Source organism: Heliconius melpomene, chromosome 13 (assembly GCF_056956725.1).
Source record: "Heliconius melpomene rosina isolate 202511_hmr_F chromosome 13, ASM5695672v1, whole genome shotgun sequence".
NCBI lineage: Eukaryota > Metazoa > Arthropoda > Insecta > Lepidoptera > Nymphalidae > Heliconius > Heliconius melpomene.
Genome location: NC_140401.1, coordinates 6,146,818 through 6,171,630, shown reverse-complemented (window position 1 = coordinate 6,171,630; position 24,813 = coordinate 6,146,818). Strand labels below are relative to the sequence as shown.

Below are 24,813 nucleotides of genomic sequence, written 5' to 3'. Positions count from 1 at the left end.
TTTATCTAATTCCTCCAAACCAAAAGAGCGAGAGTATGACGTCTCTTCTCGTATTATGGCGTCTCTACCATTTCCTTCCTATATTAAGCCTTTATACATATAAGTAAGCTCTATACATACTATTAATCTTAATATATTATATATATGAAAGTGTGTGAGGATGAATGTTTGTTCCACTTTTACGCTAAAACTACTGAACAGATTTAGATTAAACTTTACAGTAATGCATCTAAGATTTAACACATTGGCTATAATTTACGTCAATATTTTGTATAATTTGGCTATAATATAACAATAAGCTTAAGCGAGCGAAGCCGCATCTTGTTCATTAGTAAGTCCATATCCAGGAAGGCTTTATTTCAACAAAGCCCTTGTTATAATACTTCTATTGGAAATATTGTTGCCAAATCGTGACGATACAATTGTCACCTTTGTTGAAATGATTTAAATTCTGTTTTTAACTGTGTATTTGCCAAGCCCAGTAGTGTTTTTAACTCGGACATACTAAGTACTAAATAACATTATAAATAGTTATGTTTGCTTAGTCAATAATATTACTACCGCTTTTGTTAAACATTGTATTGTGAGGCAGCTTAGGTTATTTTTTTCTGAATTATTATTTGATGATATTGTTGTCAATGTCATAGAATTTTGAAGGTATTACTTGTAATTTTTTTTTAAAAAGTCAGTGAAAGTGCGGAAAATAAATGTGTGAAACGTAACGTAATCCACTGAAAAAGTGAATTATTGGGAACAAGGTCGAACTGAAAGAAAAATAAAGCAATGGAATTTTTACACGTAATATAAACACACACATGTGAAAATGAAGTACACTCGAATGAAAAATATGTTAATCTAGAGCACGACTGGTACTAATGAGCCGACTCTCCGTCTTGAACTCGATTTAGGACACTCATTGTCACTCTTTGTTTCCAGGAATATTGTATAGAAAGTAGGCCATTGCAAGTCGTGAGCACACAATTAGTCAACATTTGATTAAATATGATTGTGGCTACAAAACATTGATATAATATAATGTAAATTTTTAAATAAATGTACATAACACGTAACTGTAAATAGGGAAAATATTTCATGACTGACGTAATAAATTATACAATAGCTTCACGCTGTATCTCGCACATAGCAGGATAGGCAGAGAAAACCTAGTGTTAAGGCACTCCGTCCCCCGCTTTCCACCGAGTTGTTATGGCACTGTGTATCCAATGGGGGAACTTGTTATCAGAGCGAGGAAAAGGAAATATTAAAGATCAATAGTCATTCCCTTGAATGTGAATCGAACCCGCAACCGTCGCGTTACAGTCACACCTTTGTCTCACTTCGCCACCGACGGCTTCGACTGATTGACGTAATTTTAAAATAGCTACGCTCCTTACATTGTTTTTACCTTTCTCTATCGATGTTAGCTTTATTATCGATATAAAATATCAAGATTCTTTTTGCAGACTTGTTATCATTTGTAGAGATGTAATGCCAACGACTTATTAATGCCTTTATGCTTTACGATACACCATTATCTCTAGATTAGCTATTTAAAGATCTTAATGATAATTATGTTGTAAATTGTGTCTCCTTTATCGACTGCGCTAATTTTAGTTTTAGGTATTACTAGCGATGTTTCGTATAGTATATATATATATATATATATATATCTCTTTTCATACTGTGCCTGTCGTGATATATTTGTTTGTAGTACACAGTTTCATATTTTAAGATTTTCTTATTAGTTAGGTTAGGTATGTAGTTTTACATGTTAGTACGTTATTTTACAAATCATCAAAAGGAATCGGAATATACAAAAATAATATCAAGGTTTTGTGTATTTTTTTTAATACATCTTTCAACATAATGTTATTTTTTTATTATAAGTATTCTTGTTCTTTTCATCACTTTTTATTAAATATTAGAACAAAAAATATAGTAGCACATGAATCTCGCCTTAACTTCCTATACAGATATAATCAAAAGTCATGCATTTTTTTTATTTCCCTTGTTTTATGTACCAATTCAAATAAATAAGTGTACTTATAACTTCTTTTTGAAAACCTAGTAACTGATTTTTACTTCGAATCTTCTAGTATTGCATAATTGATGATTTTAATGTTAATTCTTTAGTAAATAGTTTTCCCAATTTATTTACGTTACTAATATCTAATTGCCACGTCTCTACCTACAGACCGTATCATATAACAAACCAAATAAGCCAATTAAGATGATATGAAACGTATAGAACACGACTGATTTCAATTGTTCATTAAAACCAGATAAATCTTGTTTGAGTAAACGAAAATCACAATATATCACTGACGTAGGTTAAATATGTGTTAAATTTATTTATCTGTATAATGCTATTAGATATATTCTTATAAATAGGGATGGGATAATATGTTAGTTATGAATTAATAATGTATTCATTTTTATCTACGGCTTCGCCCGCGCGATCAAAATAGCTAAGAGTTGTGTATGACACATGACATTTTCCATGTGTGGGAGGTAACTTTGACCAAAGCTACAAGAACAGTTGGATTACATTGCAGGTGGATTACATTGAAACGATTAAAGAGGCCAGTCGTGACCAGAGGCTAATCGTGGCGCTAAGGCACAAGTGTGCGACTATAAATGAACCAGGTTGCTGGTTCGATCCCCATTCCAGGAAATGAAATATTTATTTAAAATTTATATGTTTATGTCTTCGGCGGAAAGTCGGGAACGGGAATGTCTTAGTGGGAACGGAGTATCTTAAAACTAGATTTTCAGGTTCCCCCTACTTATCCTGCTATGTGCGGGAAATAATGTAGAGCTAAAAAAATATTGAATTTATAATTATTGGAGTCTTAATCACTATATTTGATTTATATATAACCTATTGCAAATCGTAACGACTATCATCTTTTTCGGCTTTTTGTGTGTGTGGAATATTTACATTAACTAATAGGAATTTTGCCGATAATAGAAATAATTTTACGATGTTAGGAATTATGTGTTAGGAAGACGTAAAATGGAGAATAACACAAATAAAACTGGCCTAAATGTGAAAATATAATTGCAGATAACCAAAACACTGTAATAAATCACCTCTAACCAATATTACGTAATGATATTTCTAACTGGCACGTCGTCATAGTCGTCTCCACATAATTTTGTTTCAAATACTTTAATGATTACTCTAAATATATATTCAAGGATGATAGTGTAGTTAAATTAAGACGAGGTGAACGTCTCACATTTAAAAGTATTCAGTGTATTTACCTATTAAAACTGTTTATGTGATATTTACACGTAGGCTGCGCTTATAGGTACTACATATGGAAATTCCATTTCAAATTTCATTAAATATAGTTCAATTTACAATTTAGCTGAAAAAACTATCTCAGCCTATTCCCTTTGAATGTATTAGGTGTGTGAATTACGTTTTCTTTTCAACTTCACTTCATTACGTGTTGAATGGCGGAATTCAACGCCTTACTTTCTGCCTTGGTGTCAGAGCGAATGAAAATATAAACTGAATAAAAATATGAACTCGAACCCACCCGCTTGTGCCCAACTTTTTAACGCTCACTGTTGGACATAGGTCTCCCCCAAGGAACGTATTTTTTTGTTAAATTATTATTGAAATGTCATAAAATGAAAGAAAAAAAACAATGTTATATATTAGTAAAGTGTCATTCACACGTTAAAATTGTATGGGTTAATATTAAATACGTAATTTAATATTTGTCTACTATGATATGAGGTCAAAACTCAATAGTTAGATAATGTATGACGTTTCTATCACGCCCCGTCGCCGTGCACGCTAGTAACAGTATTTATTATGACAGAAGGTCACTTCTTATCAGCTCTGAACCTCTGTGTGCATCTCGAACCGACTGTATCGATAATTTAGAGGAATATAATAAATCATTGTTTGTTACCGGAACAGCACTCTAAGGTTGTTACTGATAGTACGTATTGTGGATTAAAGCTGATAAGTCACATTGAACGAAACATATTGATCTTTTCAGTTTCCAATGTTGTATTAAATTATTTTAACGTTTTTAAAGCGTTATTCCACACTTAGGAAAAACAATATAAAAATATATTATGAGAAAATTTATCTTATTTTGGATTTTTATTCAATTTAAGTTAAGTTTTGCACGTGGAGTTGCATGTTTTTATTTCATAATTCTTATAGCCAACTAAATAACAATAGCTACAAATTACTAATTAAAAAAAACATTATACATTATAATACAAAAGTAATATGCCCTTAACAGCCATAAATAGCTTTATAAGTTTTTATTTACATCAAAACATCTATGTGAGGCTAGTCACGTCCACCGCCAACGTTATACGATTAGACAGGATCCTAATCTTCACTGATGTCCTACAGCTTTTCTTTGTAAGCCTTTTTTTAAGAGTTCCTAATATTTGTGACTCTACAATTTGAAATAGATTTCTATTGTTTTTCAAAGAATGGAAAAAGTAACAGAATAATATAAGTATTTTCATTTATTATAGATATCTATTACTGTTTATGATTGCTATCTTATTAGCTACTGTTTGTTTATCGTTTATTACTTGTGAAAATAATTGGTAATATGAGATTACATTAATATATTGTATACTTTATATACATGATTGGAAGATTAGAACAATAAATGTATTTTCTTTCAATATTTTGATTTCTTACTTTATCTTCGGCGAAAGCCTTGTACAATTTATGGTACTAACATTTGGGAATCAATATATTGGTTTTTAAGAGAGAGAGTAATTGGAAAAAAATATATAAGGCTCATATATGATACGTGAGTATGGACATGTAGAAACTTCAATCGCTTTTATCGTTCAAACTGTTATATTGTAATACAAACACAATCTGTGTCATCGTTGCTGATAACTCTTTACATTTTAAGCCTAATCCACTATTAATAATATTATTGAGATATTTGAATATTGTTTTTAATATTTAGTTTATGTTATCTTGACATATTTTTTTAGGTTAAGGTCAAAGAACCTAGTATAATAAATCACATCTGTCTTCTTATTACATCGGCAATGTATCGCGGACAAACATTGCGGGGTGGTATGTCTGCCGTCGCACTTTTTCTTACCAGGAAAAGATAACACCTGTAATAATTATTTTCTCACATCCCCCGTTTGTCACGTTGTAGACATTTAAAATACAATTAAATTCTCTATTCTTATTTTACATTCGAACTCTCTCTCTCTCTTTCGTAGAACATGGAAATGGAACTATTTTTAGTATCAAACCATCCCTCAAGTGGGTATTGACTACACAACGATTTATAATATAGGAATTTTACAATCTAAAGTAATCATTGTAAAGTTTTAACAACATTAAAGCATTTATTTTGTAAGAATATTAAAAGCATGATGTATACATATCAGTTTTTTATTGCAGACGACGCATACATGAAGTTGGCATTGGAGACCGTCGAAGAACTCGACTGGTGCTTGGACCAGCTCGAGACGATCCAAACACACCGATCTGTGTCTGACATGGCGTCATTAAAGGTGAGTCATTATAAAAAACCTTCTATAATTCAAATATCGGACTGAAAATGTTATTTGGACAACGCTATATAACGTTACAAGTAGATTTGACATTTGAGCACTCTAGACATTTTACTTTGATGATTTCTCCACCAAAGAGTATCGGGATCTTACGAAGACAATTAGCTTTCCTTGCCTCAACTTTCGAGTTGTTGTTGGGAATGGTTTATGTTTTTGTTTATATTTAAAAGAAATGTAGTTACTTGTTACTTGAGACACAGGCGCAAGTTTAAATAACTCTTAAATAGATGATGACATGTTCCGTAAAGATAGTGATGGATGAGAGTGGTTACTGGAATGTAACAGTTCCCGGGATAGTTTGTGATTGATGTTTTTTTTTTATACTTAATAGATATAGATATGTATATCAGTTCTTACGAAATATCACGCTGACGTCTTGCGTAGTATTACGTGGAGATTATTTTTTCTGTGAAAAATGATAGTGACTCATATGTATCACTGATATATAAGTATTTTTTGAAACATCATCGCACTTGGTCTAAATTTAATTTTATTAATATATATGATATATATAGGTACAATACAATTCTAAAATTATAAATTTTTCGTTTTATGTAATTTCTATCTCAAACATAAACCAGACTAAATTCTCCCTAAAATACAGGTTTGTTCCTAGCTTAGGGATACCATTTTATAACTGTTTAACCTGTACAAGCCTCTTTCATGTAATATTTCATTGTCTCTGCAGTTACTTTCTTTGAGGAAATATTTTTTTTTACTATTAAGTCTTGTCTCATCTTTTAATTCATTATAATAGTTTATGAGTAATTCACAAAAAACCCCTATATCTCATATTTATGATAATAATAGAAATATTGCATACATATTTGTACATACTAGTAAACCGGATTGATAAACCTATGTACCTACATTCAATGTTAGTACAAGATATTTTTTTGTTCTTTTACAAATAAAATTAATTTAATCATATTTTTTTTATATTTTCAAAAAAATATATGATTAAATATGAAGGTATAGAAAAAAATAGGAAATAACAATTTTGTAATGATATCGAAGGTAACATGCAATTTGTAGTAATTAATAACGTTAATTGGGCCATTAAAACAGTTTTAAATATAGATATTATTTTATATATATGAAAAAATATAGATATGTGCACTATTTACTGGTAATTATATGTAAATTAATAACTCATTCAACACATTTCCTTTAATAACATTGTCAAAATTAAAATGTAGTATTTATTATTTATATGGAATATGATAATTTTTATAACATTATTACAAAATATGAAGGAAGAGAATGGTAAAAGTTTGCAAATTGGACGCTTTCTAAATTAACGTCGAATAAAATGACTCCTCTTCTTATCTATTATACGAATTCAAATTTAAAATTAACTTGGATGATGAGGCAAAAATTTAAGTTACATCCGTTAACAAATGTAATATACCTACGTATATTTAATATATAATTAATATTAAAGTTATTAATATCGTGTTAAAACACCTATACTATATATTTTTTTACATTTCATGGTACACGAATAATTATTCGTTAAATTTATTTATTTGTGTAGAATTTACATTATTAAATAATTCCTTATAAATTGACTTATAAAATGAATCACTATATGTATAACAGATTTATAATATTTAGAGATATTTAATTATGTTGTAGTTATCAAAAAGCCATTTAACTTGTAATTGACCTTTTAGTATTCGGCTTACCACAACATTAACCCGATATGTTTTTATGAGCTTCTACGAGAGGATCATTTTAAGTTGTTAATGTGAACTTCATGCATTTACATATGGTACGTTCTTACATTATTAAAAAATACATATGTAGATATTAAAATACTTTCAATAAAATATGTTTGTTTTCATGAGACTGTCTTGACGCAGAGGCACAAGCGATTGTGATTGTATCGGGACGGTTATGGGTTCGATTCCCACTCGGTGGAATAAATTATTGTTTATTAATACTTTCATTTCTTCGGCATTGAGCATTGCGGCGTTGAGTTCCGCCACTCAATGCGTAAATTCGGCGGAAAGGGGGGAACGGAATGTCTTAACACTAGGTTCCATAGCTGATCTATGTTGCATATAGTGCAGACTATGGCACGGTACCTACTAATTACGATAGACAGACGGAACAGGGTAAAACTGAAAAAAAAAACATATTTTCACCAAATTCATAATATTTTGACTCACAATTAAATTAATGTAATATAATTAATGAAAAAGGTATACATTTACATATGAGTAGGAATATATATTTTCATCGGCAAAAGAACTTTCCCGCTTTCCAAATTAGTGCCCCACTGCTAAAAAATCACAAATAAATCGATCGTACTGACGTACTTATGACGTAGATACTTGGTTTCCCAATATTAAGCAATCATTTGTTTCTAAAAAAATTATTACCTAACATGCTAAGTAATTCTAAATACAGCATCAATATATATTACAGATGAAATTATTCATTGATATATAATTAGAAATTAACATATAATAAAGTTTATTATAATTTAAATTATTTTGAATATTACCATAAATAAAAATTAATTAATTAATTAGTTAATCATAGTAATTGCTATACTCACATAAATGATTATGAGATAGATATTTAGATATAGATCACAGTGTATCCCGCACACAGTAGATGGCAGAGACGTTTCCGTTCCCCTCTTTTCACTTAATTCTTGCATTACGTGTTGAGTGGCGGAATTCAACGCCGCGCTTTGTCTCGTTATCAGAGATCTTGTTTCAGGAAATTAAAATATTAAATATTTTCGGACACATAATGGTCACCAATTCTTTAAACTTAATTGCGTGAGTTAGAATCAAATATGTACTTATTCTATATAAAGTTATAGAATTAATATATTTTACCTAATTCTATTACAATACAACAATAATTTAATAGTTTTCTATTGAATTAAATTGACTTGTGGATAATAAGCACAAATGTGTTTAGTTAATTAGTACCTACAGAAATAAACGTTTGTAAAGGTTATATCAATATACGTAACGGATAGATATTTTTCTGATAGGCTTCCTGTATCGTTGGCATGGATATTACATACATTCTTATAATTACTTATACTAAGGTGCGAGTATTAACAACTCTACATATTTAATTGCATACAAGTAGATTTATTAAAATTGTTTTATTTAATTTTCATTATGAGTACGTACTCGTTTACTAAATGTAGATAATTTTCAGTAGAAATAAAAAGAAATAAAATTAAAATTTGTAGCAGTAGTATTTAAATAGTTCAAGCGGGCGAAGCCGCATCCGGGTCCGCTAGTTTTATATTTAGTTATTAGCTACTATATTCATTATTATCAGTAGCATATGTCTATCTCTTCATATATTAAACTATCGTAAAAATTTTAAATTATCTATCGTAAAATAAAATGTTAATGTCATTGACCACCAATCAAAATGGAAAAGGGCAGATTTATTAAAAATAGATGTCTAATGACATGAGCGCGTGACGTGCTACCATCAAGACAGAAGGCCACCACCGCTCTACCCCATCATGACGTAAATCCGCCGAGGTAACGTGATGCTCAGATTAATACAGGAACTTGAGGCCAGTCGTGGCGCAGTGGCAGAAGTGTGCGATTGTAAACGCGACAGGTTGTGGGTTCGATTCCTTTTCCGATTTTGATTTCCATTCTTTGCTTTGGTATCAAGGCAAAAGCGCGGCGTTGAGTTACGCCGCTTAACACGTAAAGTGGCCAGAGTTCAGCGAAAAGTGGGCAGTGGAGTATCTTGACTAAGTAAAAATACTGGAATATTAGACAGTAATTCCAAATTGTATATACATATTGGTTACTAAGAATATACCTATTTATATAATTCAGAAATAGAAATACCGATATATTATGCGTCTGATGACATTTACTTTTAACTAGCTCAAGACCTTTTAAATATAGATTAAGATTTGATTGATATATGATTTATATGAAAATGAAACTTATATAATAAATGTTATATAAACATTATGTCATTCAAATTAACCATAATTTATTGACTCAGCTTTATAAACTCTTAAGAACTTCTCTATTAATAAATTATTGAATATTATTATTTGTTTACTTGAAAAGCAGAGGCTTTTTTTATCATAGCTTAGTAATTACTAGACTAAATACAATAAAAATTCTAATAACTTGTTTACTTCTAATATAATATGTGAATTTTGTTCTAAAATAAATTCAAAAAATTGTATATAATGTTACTATAAACTATAGTCATATTATGACTATAGTTTTGTCGATGACCTTACACAGATATTTCACACAATATAATATACAAGTGTAATTTACATATAAATAAAAGAATGGAATGTATTTCTCGATACCGTTCTAACGGATAAGGTCCATGGCCACTCAGCAGTTTGCGTTGCGCCGGTCACGTACGCCCTCGGTCCTACTATTAAGGCGGCGCCCGCCTTAGAAAAATAAACAAAATCTGTCTCTTGGCAAATAAAATTGCAGTTGTAATAAACATATAAATAATCTATTTTAGTTTAAATCAATAATTACGTATACTCTAAGAATTTGATTTTAAAAATCATTGCTAATGATCAGCTTCACGCTGTATCCCGCATGCACCAGCGTAGGCAGAGGGAACCTAGTTTTAAGACACTCCGTTCCCCATTTTCTGCTGAATTCTCAAGGCATTGCGTGTTGAGAGGCAGAACTCAACGCCGCGTTTTGCCTCCAAGCCAGAGCGAATAAATGGAAATATAAACGTAAATAAATATTTCACTTCCTCGAGTGGGGATCGAACCCACAACTGTCGCATTCACACCCTTGTACCGCTGCGCCACGACGACCTACCATTACTAATAAATTCAAAATATCCTATTCAGAGTAAAGCCTGAAGGTAATGAGTAATATGTAGGAATTTGTAAATTTTCATCGCAAAATCCCCTATTCAATTATGTTCGCTCATAATGACGTATTATATAAACGTTAATATGAAATTCGAAGAACACCTACAAGTTCACCTGACTGCCTTACTGTAAATATCGAGATATGATTCTGGGAAGTACACAAAACCGCTCTTCCTTCGTTATGTTGAACATCTTACAAAGAAAATCACTCATCGATTGATATTTCAAAAATATCTTGAATTTATTATTTTAGATGAAAATTTCTGTATTATTTAACAGAATTTCATTTCTCAGGATTATTTTTAATTGGTCTGTTTATCGTTCTTATTATTGTTTATAGTTATTATCTTCGTACAAGCTATACCCAGCTGAGGCCACCCACAGCTGAGGCGAATAAGCAATTTAAAATATTTCCATCCATCCATCAGCTTTCCAACGTTCACTGCTGGACATAGGCCTCCCTTAATTCGCACCACTCCGTCCGGTCCTGCGCCCTTTGAATCCAGCGGATTCCCGCTGTCTTTTTAAGGTCGTCGGTCCACCTGGTTTTAAAATATTTATGTAAAGGATTTCTATTACTAAAAGATATTTCTGTTTTCCTGTTAGGTTATAACGTGTTATATTGTTCTGATAATATTTTTTAATAAGATAAAGGTACCTACTACTGCTTTATCAGCATATTTATTGTATTAACTGTTAATTAATTATGTAATATAGTCTGATTCTCATTTCATTATCTAAAATAAATATTGCTACTTTTATTAGTATTAACCGACATTACATAAGAATCGGTCTGTTAAATATTATAGCAGCTGAGAAAACAATCAGTTGTGAATAATATAGTAGCGCTGTCGCGGGGGTCATTGATGACCTGGTTAGAGTGTGACGTGGTCTGCGACCTCAGAGGTGCCGCCATCCGCCAGCCCACATCGTCACACGCGAAGGTTGTCGCAACCTGTCACAATGGAACACATATCTGATAGATTACTTTTATTTTTCAAACGAGTATATTTTAAACGGAGGCCAGTCGTGCCGCAGGAATACATGTGACTGTAAACGGATAGGTTGTGGGTTCGATTCCCGTTCGAGGTAATGAAATATATAATATTTTCACTTTTTCGCTCTGATGTTGAGACGAAACGCGGCTTCGTGCTCCGCCACTCAAAACGCAATGGCTCGAGAATTCGCCAGAAAATGAGGAACGGAGTGTTTTAACACTAGGTTCCATCTGCCTACCCTTCTATGTGCGGTATACAGCGTGAAAAAAATAATATTTTAAACGGTTAGAAACAGCTTGCATTATCTATTTGTTAAACGATAAATCGACTCAAAGTTTTTAGAAGGCCATTATACTCGTAATAACAATGAATTAACTATCTTACATCTGGCAAAAGTTTTTATTCTTTATTCGTTAAAATAGAAGCAAACAAATGTAACGTATATAAAGCTCTTTTTACTGCGCGAACATTTTAGATGGCCAAAAGAATACTTGTGTATGTAATATACGAATAAAAATGTTTTTATGTTCTGTTTTTTTTAATATTTAGTAGAGTTATATATAAACATAACTGTTATAAAAAAATTAAACATAAGTCTCACCTTGTGCATACTTTGAACAATCCAACATTCTTTGTATATTGTAAAGAATGTTTATTATTTTTACATTTGTTTCGTACGCAAGAGCGATAAATCTTAAATTTGCAACTCTGTTATCATCTTAAATGCTATATTATCAAGGTTTTTTAGCCAGGAAACAAGCAGACAAAGAAGTTTGTGACGTACTTGTATTGCAACGTCAAGACCGCACCGTTACCGTCTACCGTCTACGTAGAGACGATGAAATAGGACCAATAAATATTACCATACCGGTTTCAATGCAATTAATATTCCTTTCAATAATCAAAACATCTTGCTATTGTATATGTTTAAAATCATTTACATATAGATGTGTTGGATTTACTTTTGTTTTAGCTTTGCTAGAAAAATATATCTTAGTTTACTAGATTGTTTATTGGAATGTAAAGGACTGATAAATCCTTTCCTTTCTATATTCTATGATATCTTAAAACTTGATAAAGGAATTCAGGGTTCCAGAGCATGTAAGAAAATACCTAGGTATATAATTCTCGAGTAGGATAAAACCACAATCATCTGGTACAGACTGATCAGATTGTATTTCCTAACTGTGCCACTATGATGTAAATTTGTATTGAGATCATGTAATAATTTATGTAATAATTAATTCAAAAGTATGATAAAATCGCAATAATACTAGATCCATAAATTAAGTCTACGTAGATCCTATTAAGTGACGAAGAAACTGGAGCATTCTCACAAATGCCAATGTATGACAGTATACATATTAGTGTGTAAATATATATATAGTTTAAATAAATACTTACACAGCTCGTAAATGAAAGCTGATAATGTGTATCCGTTAAAAACATAATATATATGTATATTATGTATATAGGTCATGGCCGACAGGCGTTTGATTGCAAGCCGTAAACAACAGATGGTTTTATAATATTATCTTAGCAACTATCTTATCAATAAAACACGTTTATTCGATACTTTAAAATGTAGCTATCGTATTTGAGAAGTAAAAATATATATTTGATTATATTTTTATATAATTATTATTATATATGTTAATACAGTACATGTCCAATGTTCAATGTGCGTATATGTATATCTTATATTACTTAGCAACAAAAACAAAACGTCATTAATCGCATAAGTGAATCTTATCTGTGATTAAATATGCGTATCTGCCACCGGCTTAAAATCTAATTAGTACCTAATATTATCAATACGAATTCAACTCGCGAAAATCTTACTCTATGCATGAGCGTATCTAGACATATTTTTTGGTAGGGGGGCCTGGACTTTAGCTTTGCACAGATATAAATGCGCGTAAATGTTGTTTTTTTTTATAATTTTTAGTGTGTCTGGGGTGGGCACCAGAATATTCTGGTGTGGACACGAACTACCCGGCCCCTCTCCTCTTCCTACGCCCATGACTCTATTTACACATAATAAAAAAAAGTTACAAGCGAGCACTTCTTGCCAAATATACCTACAGAGATTAATCTAATCCTTCGTTTATTATGAACTAGAGTTATTTTCCTTTGGTGGTATTTTCCATAATGAATGTGCAATTGGAGATATGAATTTAACTTAACAGAAACCAAGTTTATAGCCTAATGATAAGACAGTACTATAAAAATATTGACTGGAAGTTTTTTTGAAAACTTCCAGTGCACCGATTTATCCGAAACTACTAAAACAGTTACTAAAAAAATAAATAAATAGAGTAACGGTTATTTTTTTTTTAAATCTGAATATTCTACGCTATGCAGTAATGAAAGGTAGAGGGTAGCCTATATATATATATAATATGGCTCTATCTATGTAAGAGTCTTGAAATATTTTATTATAATAACATAGTTTACTGAGTCTTTAAAATTAATAGGTCCTTATCATTTAAAAATATGTAAAAACATGTCTTCATTTTGCTAAATATCATCTACATTATAATTTATCATAATTGAATGAAAATAATAATGATAAAAAGTATTCTGATACATAATTAACCAGATATGCATCCGATAACGTATTAAATTTAGTATATGAATCATATTAGCTTAAACATATTTCAATCGATATATGTATACTAGCGGACGCGCGCAGCTTCGCTTGCGTATTTAAGGGTGAATTCTAATAACCCATATAACATGTATTCAATGAAATATTTTTAAGAGTCTAAATTTCAAATTTTATAAAAATCGGTGGCGATTTCAAGATTTTTCCATACAAACTTTCAACCCCTTATTTGCATCCTTAGGGAGTGAATTTTAGAAAACCATGAAACACATGTTCAATTAAATATTTTTAAGAGTCTAAATTTCAAATTTTATAAAAATCTGTGGCGATTTAAGAATTTTTCCATACAAACTTTCAACCCCTTATTTGCACCCTTAGGGGGAGAATTCTAGAAAACGATGAAACACGTGTTCAATTAAATACTTTTAAAAATCTGAATTTCAAATTTTATAAAAATCGGTGCCGATTTAAAAATTTTTCCATACAAACTTTCAACCCCTATTTCTCCCCTTTAGGGTTAAAATTTTTCAAAATCCCTTCTTAGTGGACGTCCAGATTACAAAAGTAAACGTCTGTCCAAATTTCACGTTTCTACTATCAGCGGTTACGGCTGTGCGTGCGTCTTACCTCAGTCAGTGAGGACAAGTCCTTTTATATATATAGATTAGCAAAAGTTATTGTAATAATAACGTTATTTACATGTCTATTGACAAATTTATATACGAGCATTATTTATATAAAATGAACAAAATTGAACGACCAATATCAATGTTAATCAAAATCATGATATGTTTACTAAACATATACGTAGATATATACATATGTATAATTAAATGATTTTATGTAAATTAATGACGCCGTCGTAGTGCAGCGGCACAATCGTTTGACTAGCACAAGTTATATACGCGACGGTTGTGAGTTCAATTTCCTCTCGCTCTGGTACTAAGGCAAAGCGCTACATACTCTACTACATGCGCGATACAGCGTAATGGGGAAAAAAAGTAATAAGAATATAAATTAATTCCAATTAAGATGTAACATGTTTCATGTATCTATCTTTACGTCGTATTGATTATTCACATACAACAATAAAATCATGAAAAATGTGTGGGCGAGGGGAGATGCGTAGCCAGAATTCATATTAAACAACAGTTCCACGAAAAAAATAGAAACAATGCGTATCAAACGAATTGTACATTTTCCTCTACTTAACTTTTCCTATATTATCTACATATAAGTACATATATATTTGTTCATATTTGTTAATATTTATTCAACTCTTCATTTAGTCGAATAGTTGAGATTTAACTGTTTTTTCAATGTAAATAAAAAAAATAGTAGACTTGACAATCATGACGATTCATGCTTGCACTGCCTTTCACAACTTGTACAGCAAATAGCTAACACCTTACGTCAAAGAGACTCGTAACTTATTTACACCTCTTGTTACTTTTTTTTTATTTTTTCTGAGATGACTGTATAGAACCGACAAAGCGGCAAATGTCACGATCGCAGTGACTCATATTATTATTAATACTAAATCAGTTAGCTCGTTGCAGTTTCTTTCACAATTGCGGATAGATTATTGACTCTGACAGTGGACTCTTGGACCCTTTAAACCCAGGACCCAAATAGTCCTATGAAATGATCCCAGGTCCCAGGTCCGACAACTACACGCTGAATCTGTAGTGCTAAGAAGTTTCTTCTCTTAATGCCATCTCTCCTCATCTTCTCGTAGAACTCGTATGTAATAAAAAATAGTAGGACATTACATTTATAAATATGTATCACTGAACCAACATACTTAACAATATGTAGGTTTATTATGTAGGCCACGCAAATATTAGGTTATTGCCACTTACTCTACCATCTTTTATTGCACAGTTTGCATTAGCTGTGTTTATATCATCCTTGTTTTTAAGAAAGGTACTGAGTATATGAAATGTAAGCTGTGAAACTAATTTCTCTAAATATCTCTTTCACATACTAAATTTATAGTGGGAATTGTAATGACTCAATTTTGGCAATAATAATAATACCTGGCGCCATAAATTATTGTATATAATTATTTCCTTATGAGGATTTATGCCATCTTTCCTTAAACAATACCTCATTTTCTATAGAAACTTGTTAGATAAAATAACAAGAAAATATGATTCACCATCAACGCAATATATAAAATGTATACCTTATATTGGAAACATATTACGATAAATGATTTAATAGGATAGTATTTTTTATTTCTTTAGCAGTCAGTGATGCAATCAAATTTCTTGTATTACTAAAATTTCTTTGAATTTTATTCTTGTCTTTTGTACCTGTCTGAGTTTTCGCAAAAAAAGGTGAATGGTACTCTGCTAGCTACAATTGTTGTATCCTGTCGATTTAGTCAGTCGTGTAAAAATAGATTCGTTAAGTAGAAATTAATTCAATAAGTAATACAAATTTAACTATAACAACTTGTGGTAAAAAATAATGATAGTGTAGTGCATAATTCAAAATAATATTTAATAGTTAATGATATTTTCTACATAAATATACACAATTAGGTAATTAATAATTACTATCTAAATATAAACTAGACAGATTTTTTCTTAGTTCACGGTACAAGTAATATATTAATGTACGTACATGTATTATTTTAATATATTTTAATAGTTAAATGCCTTTGTAGGTGTAACTTAGTAGTGAAAATATCAAACTATTAGACAAGTTTTTATTTTATCGGCAAATACCCGCATATTCCTTGAAATTGAATCAATATAACACTGGAGCCAACGAATGCCATTCAAGATTCGTATCGTAATTTTTTCTAACAAGACCTCGTCGCTTCACTTCCTGCACAAAATGTTCTGTCATCAGGGATAAGTAGAAAAACGATAAGAAACTGTGTCAAGAACGTGGCTAAATTTACAAAAGCTGAATGTCGCTGAAGCTGGATAGGTAACTGAACATCAATGACGCACGTATGCCAGCAATAAGCTTTAAGCGTATCAGTTTAACATGTAATTTTCAGGTAGATATGAAATCTGATAGTAGAAATTCTGGATAGGTATATTTTTACTCTGTAAACAAAATTATAAATTTGTAGTGTACCTAACTCAGTCGTATAGAACAAAGTTAGTTTTTCCTTTTTTTTTTATAAATACAGACAACAATCAGTAACGACCTGTAATTGTTTCAATTGATATTAACACAATCTTGCTTTTTCTAGATAGAACTGAGCAAGAGTAGACAAGAATCGGTTTTATCGAACTAAAAAAGCTTCTAATCGGTAACATCCTGATTCCCTTATAATAAATAAATTCCTTTTCACGTGAAACTTCATGAAACTATTGGTAAAGGAAGTGATCTCCTTAGCGTCAGTAAAGAAATTTTAGATCGTATGTTACTAGTAATTCATTATACCGAGAAGGAGATATTTCTGTACAAAGTTGGCTGTTGATGACGATAATTGCTACGCTAAGTGCGAGGCGCCGTATCACGACGTTTCAGTATACCGATAGCGCTCGCGACTGACAGACGTCTCACCTTGGCGGCTATTATGTGTATTTAATTGATGCGCGTGTGAAACATCGATATATATATAATTAAAAACTTTTTACATTTACCAAGTGTTAAATTTTTTTCTAACTTTATTCATGTGTTGTGAAATGCGCGTGTGCGAAAACGAAAGGCAGTGCGTTAGATGTGCGCCAGCCCGGTGGCTCAAGCGCCGTGCAGCTAAGATGGCACACTCAATAGAGATCTTGCATTTGCAGTTCAAACGGATGTTGAACAAGGAGCTGAGCCACTTCTCAGAGTCCAGCAAGTCGGGCAACCAGATTTCAGAGTACATCTGTTCCACCTTCTTGGGTATGTATAACGAACATTTTATAAATTATGCACGACCTTCTTGTCATAAACACCTTGTTTATCTGCTTTTTACAATAACAACATAGTTGATAACAATCCAACAAAAGCAAATTAATTATGTCGATGTTGTTTTGTAAAAGCGCATCTACTTTAACAATTTCATAATATTATGTTTAATTTTAAAATATATGTATGTATCCCCCGTAGATAGATTTCTTATATTTGCAACAGACGCATTTTTTATTCCATCGTAAGGAATGTCTACTGCTAAATGGGTTTTTTCTTATAAAAAAAATATTTTAAGCATAAATATTTTAATTATTAATTGAAATTGAAACTATAAACATGATGTTCATCTGGAGACATCTCAACTGCGCCATTTTAGGTTAATTTGCAAATTTTAATTTAATCATATAGAAAATAAAATTGATGTAAGAGAAACAAAAAAACATTACTTGACAGTAATTGCTTATTTTTTTTTAAAAGAAATGTCTGACAATATCCATGTATGAGTCAGGAGTAAATTATTAACTATGATTATTGGCAAAACAAAATGTAAAATAATAGCTGTTGACTGACTGACCGGCAGATATGTACTTTGCACATTTATATACATACTCGTATATGCATTCATTATAATTGGTGTTTTATTATAAAATTGTACTACAATAGTTTATGAACCGACCAAGAGACTTTCTTCATATTGATTTCAGATTTCCAAAGACAAATATAATCTATTATTAGAGCCAAGGCAAAACGAAAACATCATCTGCTTCCATTTCAAGAATGCCTCTTTTATGTTTATTAATCGTTTACCAGTATGAATTATTCACGTTACTTAAAGTTGCATGCAGCATTGGTAAACAGAATTAAAAAGATTAAAAAACATATATTTTAATTACCAATTTACCAATGCGTTAAAAATAACCAAATTATAACGTGTCGAAACTAAATATTCAAGGCTATTATTGAAAATATTTTTTAATGCCATGAAAGTGTAGGCACCATACATATTTAATTAATATAGACGTACCTAGCATGGATAGCCTTGCTATATATAGGATAGAATTATTATAAAGATAAATTAAGGTCAACGTTAAATAGCGGAGATGGCGTGATGGGTCGCTATGTAATTAATTTGTTTGTGCCTTCGTACTACGACTGACCCCGCTCTATACGACAATTACCGCGTCTACTAGCAAAAATGTACTAACAAGGTGACAGTACGCAAATAGAATTCATATAGCGTCAGAAATATTATAATTATTAGGATTATTACTGACATTCAGTCTTTTAATAAAATATTTATTACTCATTTCGCTATCTTCTTCATATATTGTACATATTTTCCTTTACTGAAATATTCAAATAATATTTCTTCCCAAAATAACCATTATCAATTGAAGTAAATAGAGAGATTTGATTCAGTCGATAATCTGTTTATGTGAATAGAACTGCGCTGCTTTCTCGATTAGATATCAAAATTCACGCGTAGTACTATGACAGCCGTGAAACATTAAGTACCTCGATGATAAGAGTCAACGCTGTAATCTTCTGAATTACAGCAGATACACAAGTTTGGGATTATTTCGTCAAGCTCCATAATCTCGCCCTGTTGGACATTCACAGGAATATAGTAGATGTCACGCTAAAAATAGATTTCTAAAAATAAATTAATGATTAATTATTTAATTTAATAATCCATTGTTGGAGATGACCCAGAAATGAAAATTAATCACATATATTAGCCACTTCACTTGTTCACCTACTTTCTTTCGACATTGAAACCCAATGACACAATTCGATATAGATAATAAATATAATAATGAGCTTATGAAAAGACATTTTTATGAATGTATATTTATTTTATTTTATACTTTATTTTTACAATTCACTAGACCGCTTGTCGACATATTGTACGAGTAGGCAGTAGGTACGCTATCAGCTCCTTTTGTTATTGTTTGAATTGCCTAATCTATTTTTTTATATGCAAATGACACGTGTTACATATACCTGGAAACATGTGGATATATTTAATATTTTTTATTGAATATATAAAAAAAGTATATAATATACTTTATTAAAACATTTTACTTTTTATATTGTTAAAACCAAAAGAATCGATTCGTTGAAGAATACGCAATAAAATATTCAATATGTGTATTACAGACAAACAACAAGAACTCGACTTGCCATCACTGCAGGTGGATGAGACAACTGAACGAATTAAGAAGAAAGAGAAGCCACGTCATGCTGGTCCTGGAGCAACTATGTCACAAGTGAGTATACAGAGACAATGATTAAGTTAAAGATATACGAGCATGTCAAATTAATATTCAAAATTTAAATGTAAGTGGATCATTAACGACATCAATATTGCATAAGTTCCAAGTTTACTTTAACAAATTATTTATTGAAATAAATTTGAGGCCAGTCATAGCGTAGGGGCGCAAACTGAGGCTGTAAACGCAACAGGTTATGGGTTCGATTCCCACTCGAGGAAATGAAATATTTTATATTTTCATTTCTTCGCTCTGGTGTCGAGGCCAAGCACGGCGTTCAGTTCCGCCGCACAACACGCAGTGCCTCCGAAATTCAGCGGAAAATGGGGAACACTAAGTTCCCTCTGCCTACCCTGCTGTGTGCGGGATGCAATGTGAAGCTGAAAGTAAATAAATAAATCTCTAATGAGACATATTTTTTCGCAGATATCTGGCGTCAAAAGAGCGCTGACACATACAAACAGTTTTACGGGAGAGAGGGTTCCGAGATATGGTGTTGAAACTCCACACGAGGAGGAATTAGGACGTTTGTTGGGCGACCTCGATCGCTGGGGCGTCGACATCTTCCGTATCGGAGATCTATCCTGTGGTCGCCCACTAACAGCTGTCGCTTATTCTGCCTTTACCTCTCGAGAATTGCTGACGACACTCCAAATTCCTTCTCGCACCTTTTTGGCATTCTCTGTCACACTGGAGGAACATTACGTGCGTGACAACCCGTTCCACAACTCGTTACACGCTGCTGATGTCACGCAATCAACAAATGTGCTATTGAATACTCCGGCCCTAGATGCAGTGTTTACTCCAATCGAGGTGTGTGCTGCATTATTTGCAGCGTGCGTACACGATGTTGACCACCCTGGTCTTACCAACCAATTTCTTGTAAACTCTAGCTCCGAATTGGCCCTTATGTACAATGATGAGTCAGTTCTGGAAAATCACCACCTTGCCGTAGCATTCAAGCTCCTACAAAACGATGGGTGTGATATATTTATAAACCTTCACAAAAAACAAAGGCAAACGTTAAGGAAAATGGTTATTGATATGGTGCTCTCTACTGATATGTCGAAACATATGAGTTTACTCGCAGATCTTAAAACTATGGTGGAAACTAAAAAGGTGGCAGGTAGCGGAGTATTGTTACTAGACAATTACACGGACCGAATACAGGTTTTAGAGAATCTCGTGCATTGTGCTGATTTAAGCAATCCAACCAAACCTCTGCCTTTGTACAAACGCTGGGTTGGATTATTAATGGAAGAATTTTTCCAACAAGGCGACCGTGAAAGAGAACAGGGCATGGATATAAGTCCAATGTGCGACAGGCACAACGCTACAATTGAAAAATCTCAAGTTGGATTTATAGATTACATAGTACATCCTCTATGGGAAACATGGGCAGATCTCGTCCATCCAGATGCACAAGACATTTTAGACACTTTAGAAGAGAATCGCGATTACTACCAGAGCATGATTCCCCCTTCACCTCCGCCTATACCTGTCCAGATGCATTCAGGAGCCGATGATGACCGTCCCGAACAAATACGATTTCAGGTAACATATTTATTAATATATTTAAAAAAATCTTTTTGTGCTTTTTTCGTTGTGGAAGTTCTTTACTTATTTAAATTAAAAATTCGTTCATATTACGCAAATTATTCATAAAATGTAATTATTTAAATAAAAGCGTATGTTTTTAAAATAAGGTATGAACGATTATAAACAATTGTTTTTTTTTATAAGTGCAAAATACTATCCCCACTAATTATAGACCTTCTTTGTACAGGTGACGCTCGAAGAGGGTGAAGGCTCAGAAGATTGCGAGGGAGAAGGCGACGGTGGAATGTGACGGAAACTATTGGGAATCTGTAAGAAACTCTCTGAAAAGATGCAGGTTTGGTGGAAGCTGTGGCAGTAAGACGCAAGAGGGTTACCAGATTTACTCTCGTTGGCTAATCATAACATTGGCGTAACTATTACACAACAAAGTTAAAGTGGATCCTTTAAATGTCCACTTTTTAAATATTACATTTTCTTAGAAAAAGAATTTTATATTGATTTATGATGTTGAAAAAAACATTTTTAAGTTAACTGATGTTTTTATATAATAGTCATGTGTCTACTTTCTTTCGGGAGCCACTTTTACTTCTGTGGCAGCTAGTTACGCCATTACCTACTTGTTGACGCTTACTCTTGAAATGTATCGATTACTGTATATTGCGACATTTCAACAATATATATCACCGTGAGCACTACGATGCTGTTTAGAGTTAACGACTAAAATGTCCCTCCAATGGCTGTACATGCGATTATCTAGAGGTCGTCTACCAAAGAAATGGTGATTATATTCGTTCGATCCCTGTGAGTAGTTTGTCTTCGATGCGTAAAAGTATAAGTAGATTTTAGACGCCGACCGCGTGTACCGGGTCGGCTACGTAAGGACATTGAAAACGCTTATTAATTGGTATGAAAGGGTAATTTATATTGTCATATCATCCACGTTTCTCATATTTAATACGGGTTTGCGATAATGATGTTGTTCACCAAAATATATTAACATGATAGGTATTCCTAAATATAAAACTATTTTAAGGTAAATTTTTAAAAATGCCTTTCGGAGTTGTTGTCTCGTCTTTTTCAGAATATTAAATATTCGGCTAGTCTCTTTGCTAGAGGACACAAGCCGAACTTATCCTGTTAGATAGCTTTACTTGATTTGTTAACCTGATAGCACCTCATTTCTTATAAAGGATCGCTGGCGATCCCCTTATTTTCTCTTTAGAGTAATGTATTATTTTTATAAATTACAAAATGTATTCTAGGTCATTTACCCCAAAAATTAAGTCAAGGATACCCTAGAATAAATGTTTGTGTATTCAACTAACGGCTTGAAGTGTTTGATGATAAGTATTAACAAAGCGTGTTTTGCTATGTTTTCTCTTGAGAGTTTAAATGTTTGCTATACTAAATATTAAGTGCAAAACAAAAATGGCACGCGGGCCGGGTCTTGCAATAGCATTGTACTAAATAGTTCATTAAAAAGTCGCACAATTCTCATGCCATTTATTTTACATAATTTTGTGGTCTATAAGTTTATTTTGTACTGTAAAATATGTTACTATAAACAGGCAACTTATACTGTAAGTAGTGTTCTAAAACATGTCATACTTAGTAATATTTATTATTTGCATTTTATGTATCCATTGATGTTAGTAGGTATATGATTATAATTGTGAGCTGGTCTCTAACTTTCATGTACTCAAAAGATATTTATTTACCTGATTAATTATGTTTCTTATTCTCTTCATATTTCGGAAATAGAGTATTATTCAAAAGTATTGTTAATGTCATTCGCTCCATCATTCATCTGTGTCAAGAATGAAGGTCCAATGTACATTATTTTCGTAGGTAAATTAAGATTTTATTCGGCGAGAATAAGTACCTACAAATGCTGTCGCCATGTTTAAAAAAAATGTCTGATTTTAAAGCATAGATTAGATATGTCGTACGAGGACAAAAAATATAAAAAAACGCTTAAATACAATTGTGTGTAATAGAAACATTACGCTTAGAAACATTTGTGTTATAATATATACATAATGTGTAAATTACGTTAAATAATGTTTGTACTATTAGATCTGTGTGAAGTCCGCGCGGTGTACGTGCGCAGCTGTGCGCCCAATCTTTTCTAGTTCGAATGTGAGCAAATCTATATCGGCCAACTATTGGCCACCACTGTACCGTTAATGACTCAAGCTTAAACCTAATAAAATGTATAACTAGTTAATAATGAGCTCGTTGTTAATCTTAATTTCAGCATAAATGGATGTACCTATATATAATAATGCAGTGGTTGCGAACCGCACGGTTAACCTATAGAGTCTATATATCATTATCATGTACATGTTCTGTATGCGACACTCGGCGCGTTTTTTACTCACCTCCTACTTACCTGTAAGTCATCTTTCACAGTAATTAGCTAACTACCAAAGAACAATGTTTACCTAATTTCATTATATTATGTCTATGTGCATCTGGCATGTCACTTTTTCGAATTACTTGTTTAGAGTTACCTTATAAGTATTTCGCAGAGCGGTTTCAGTGTTATATATGTTTGTCAATATGAGAAACTAAAACTAAGATTGGATAAAACCTAGTTAAATTATAAATACTGAGTTAAAAGTGTGCAATGCTGGACATTTGCATTACTTATTATTTATGTTTAAAATAAACTAGCTTGTAATAGTTTAAATGAATATTTGAGTTGAATTAAAAAATATTAATGTATTTAGAATAAAAAATAATGGAAGAAAATTACGTCTCTTTTATTTTACCTTTTCCATTGTGTTTTTGTTATAGAAATTAATTCATTTAATACTTTAAATTACATTTAAATCATAAGAGGGTCGGTGTCTGTACTTGGAAGATATTTAAAAAAAATGTTATTGGGAACCTTTAATAACATAATAGAACCCAAAACAATGATTTTTAATTTTTTTGTGTGTTTGTCTGTGTGTTTGTTTTTCGCTAATCTCTCAATTGGCTTAACCGATTTAGATGCGGTTTTCACTGTTGGATTCTGGCAAGCTCCCGAAAACATCTAGGGTT

The 24,813-nt window shown here is 31.8% G+C and overlaps 1 protein-coding gene across 15 annotated transcripts in view; it reads left to right on the top strand.

Moving 5' to 3' along the window:
* dnc (phosphodiesterase dunce) overlaps positions 1-24,519 on the top strand; it is a 197,296-nt gene extending 172,777 nt beyond the window's left edge. For all 15 annotated transcript variants that reach the window (XM_085196736.1, XM_085196734.1, XM_085196729.1 and 12 more), the window contains 5 exons: positions 5,420-5,532; positions 17,830-17,923; positions 20,093-20,202; positions 20,632-21,759; positions 21,992-24,519. In XM_085196736.1, coding sequence (XP_085052862.1) covers positions 5,420-5,532; positions 17,830-17,923; positions 20,093-20,202; positions 20,632-21,759; positions 21,992-22,054 — 1,508 coding nt within the window. In that variant the 3' untranslated portion in view covers positions 22,055-24,519. The remainder of the gene's footprint in view (positions 1-5,419; positions 5,533-17,829; positions 17,924-20,092; positions 20,203-20,631; positions 21,760-21,991) is intronic.
* Positions 24,520-24,813: the final 294 nt, after the last annotated feature.